Below are 2,500 nucleotides of genomic sequence, written 5' to 3'. Positions count from 1 at the left end.
AATCCAACACATGGTATAGGGATTAATGAAGCGTTTGCTAGAGATGCAGGTATTTCCGGCAATATATGAAATAAAGATGAGTGCAAAAAATAGCATAATATCGTTTCTGTATTGAATATGAAAGAAGCGGAAACACATTCACAAATTCATCTAGAAATCGGCGCTTAAGAGCACACACTTCCAATCCTTGCTTTGATTTCTGCACGATTAGGTGAGCAGCTCTGGTGATTTCTGCATAGTTCGAAAATCTGAAGGAGATTGGCCCCGTCTCCATCTATGACATCACAACACGTAAGTGAGACCGCATGTGGAGTCAGAGGGAGTGAGGAGTCCCCTCACTGAGGAATGTACGCTGCAGTATTTTGCTCTCGCCGACCCAGTGTGTGGTCTAAAACACTGATTTATATATCAATTTGTGAGCGTGTTTACACTTCTTTCATATTCAATACAAAAACGATATTATACTATTTTTTACTCATCTTTATTGTGGATATCTTGGAGATCTCTGCATTATACAGTGAAGATTGCCTGAAGTCCCAGAGTCTCTATCAAGCACTTGATTAATCTGTATACCATGCGAGTGGGATTAACCCCTTCTCCTAATACCCTTTTTTCTCTGTCATTTGTATATTACACTTTATTTTTCAGTTTTTTATTTATACCCTGGAATTTTGTGCTTTGGCATCTGCTGTTCCATTTCTATTGGATGTTGGGGAACATCTTCTATACCAGAGCTGAATCTTCTCCAGGGCCTGTATTTCATTTATTATTATTTAGAAGTGACATTTTCTGTATATAGAAGTGATATGATTTTCTCATTACTGTATGTTGCACTTTATATTTTCACGGTATCAACTTTTTAAAGGGGTTTTATCACTTTCACTTTTTTCCCCATGTAAAATTTTTGCGCTTGATCGTCTGTACACTAGCTTGTGCAGGCCATCTGTGACTGAATGGCTAATAGACTGAGATATGGTGCTATATAAATACCTCCACAGTCTAAAAGGTGTTGCTCAATAGAATAGAAAGCTTGGCTATCAATGGCTCTCAGGATTCGCAGCCTGACTTTTTTTTCTTTTTAGGTCGAAACAGATTGAGTCTGCATGTTTCAGCGGCACAGCAGCTTTCATGGAGGTGCGCATCCAGTCTGTGGTGGTGGAATTTATTCTAAACCATGTGGAGGTGCTCTTCAGTCCCAAGCTAAGCGCTGTGATACGTGATGGCGGTGGTAAGTGTCCCATAAATTTGCCACCTTTAGGTTTCTTACAAATAGCCCTGCCCAGTGACTACAATTTAGTTGTTGTCAAAACAGTCGCTGGGCCACCATGAACAACCACTTTAGGCATCCTGCTACGCACACACACACACACACACACACACACACACACACACACACACACACACACACACACATCATGGTGATTCTTAGAAATATATAGGTTAAATAAATTAAATAGATAATTTATACACAAATATATACATAACATATACAGTATTTCAAATAGTTTACAGGCCCCCTGACCTTCTCAATGAGTCTCAAGTCTTAGACTCCAGACAGTTAGTTTGGTTACTGCACAAAGGTTATTTATTGGAGGTATGGACTGGACCCCTCCTCTCTGTCTAGCCTCTTCCACTGTGCCACCACATCTCTCGTCTCCCCCTTGTACCGGTCTCTATCGCTTCTGTGTTTACCTTTGCCGGCTGCTCCCAAGCTGCTGGAGTTAAAGACCTGACTTTTACTAAATAAAACTTATTTAATTATTTATTAAGTGTAACTAGCTTAGTCTCCATTTTGTGGTTTGCTGGTTTTACAGCTCTTTAGATTATTTTAATGGTTCCATTATAGGACTTAGTGATATAAACCTCCGTGGTAAGTAATGGACCTGCAGGGAATATGAACGGTGTTCAATCTTTCATCCTGGACACCTGGTCCGATCTTGCTTGTGCCCAAAACAGTGTTTTGAGGGATGGCCATTGCTTTAAGGTTGTGTGCGAGTTTGCTTAGTATGAAATCTCATAATGGGTAGTTAATGCTAATCAAACCAGTGAACTGCGTACAATGGAATCACACAGTTATGAAGGAGTTGAAATATCCTAAAAACTTGCTTGGTTACCCCGCCCAACTCTTATTAAGGAATACAATATAGTCTGGGGTCAGCCTTTCCCTCAGGGACATGTTGAGACAAACTGTGTCAAAATAAGACACTTGGGTTTACCTGTGTTTTTTTTTTTGCTTATAGTAATGCTAAGAAAATTATAGGTTCAGTTTCCCCGTGCGTTGGGCTTTGCCTCACATTTTCAATGTATGAGTTGGCTTGTGTGCGCTTTTTGTCATTCTCTTCTATGTTTCTTCAGGCTCCCCATGTACATTGCTCTGTCTGTATACAGCAATTGTGTGAGAACTGTAGGTTCAAGCCCCCTATGTGGGAAAATATCTACATACACTGCTTTGCAATTGCCGGCATCAAAAAATAGATACTTGGGCTTCACGTGTTAGCTG

The 2,500-nt window shown here is 40.2% G+C and overlaps 1 protein-coding gene across 18 annotated transcripts in view; it reads left to right on the top strand.

Annotated features, from left to right (window-relative positions):
• ARHGAP32 (Rho GTPase activating protein 32) overlaps positions 1 to 2,500 on the top strand; it is a 516,520-nt gene that overhangs the window by 496,692 nt on the left and 17,328 nt on the right. For all 18 annotated transcript variants that reach the window (XM_075603325.1, XM_075603322.1, XM_075603326.1 and 15 more), the window contains one exon: positions 1,083 to 1,228. In XM_075603325.1, the coding sequence (XP_075459440.1) occupies positions 1,083 to 1,228 (146 nt within the window). The remainder of the gene's footprint in view (positions 1 to 1,082; positions 1,229 to 2,500) is intronic.

This window comes from Ascaphus truei, chromosome 6 (genome assembly GCF_040206685.1).
Source record: "Ascaphus truei isolate aAscTru1 chromosome 6, aAscTru1.hap1, whole genome shotgun sequence".
NCBI lineage: Eukaryota > Metazoa > Chordata > Amphibia > Anura > Ascaphidae > Ascaphus > Ascaphus truei.
Note: the sequence above shows the minus strand (reverse complement) of the source record. Positions and strands in the feature narration are given on the sequence as shown.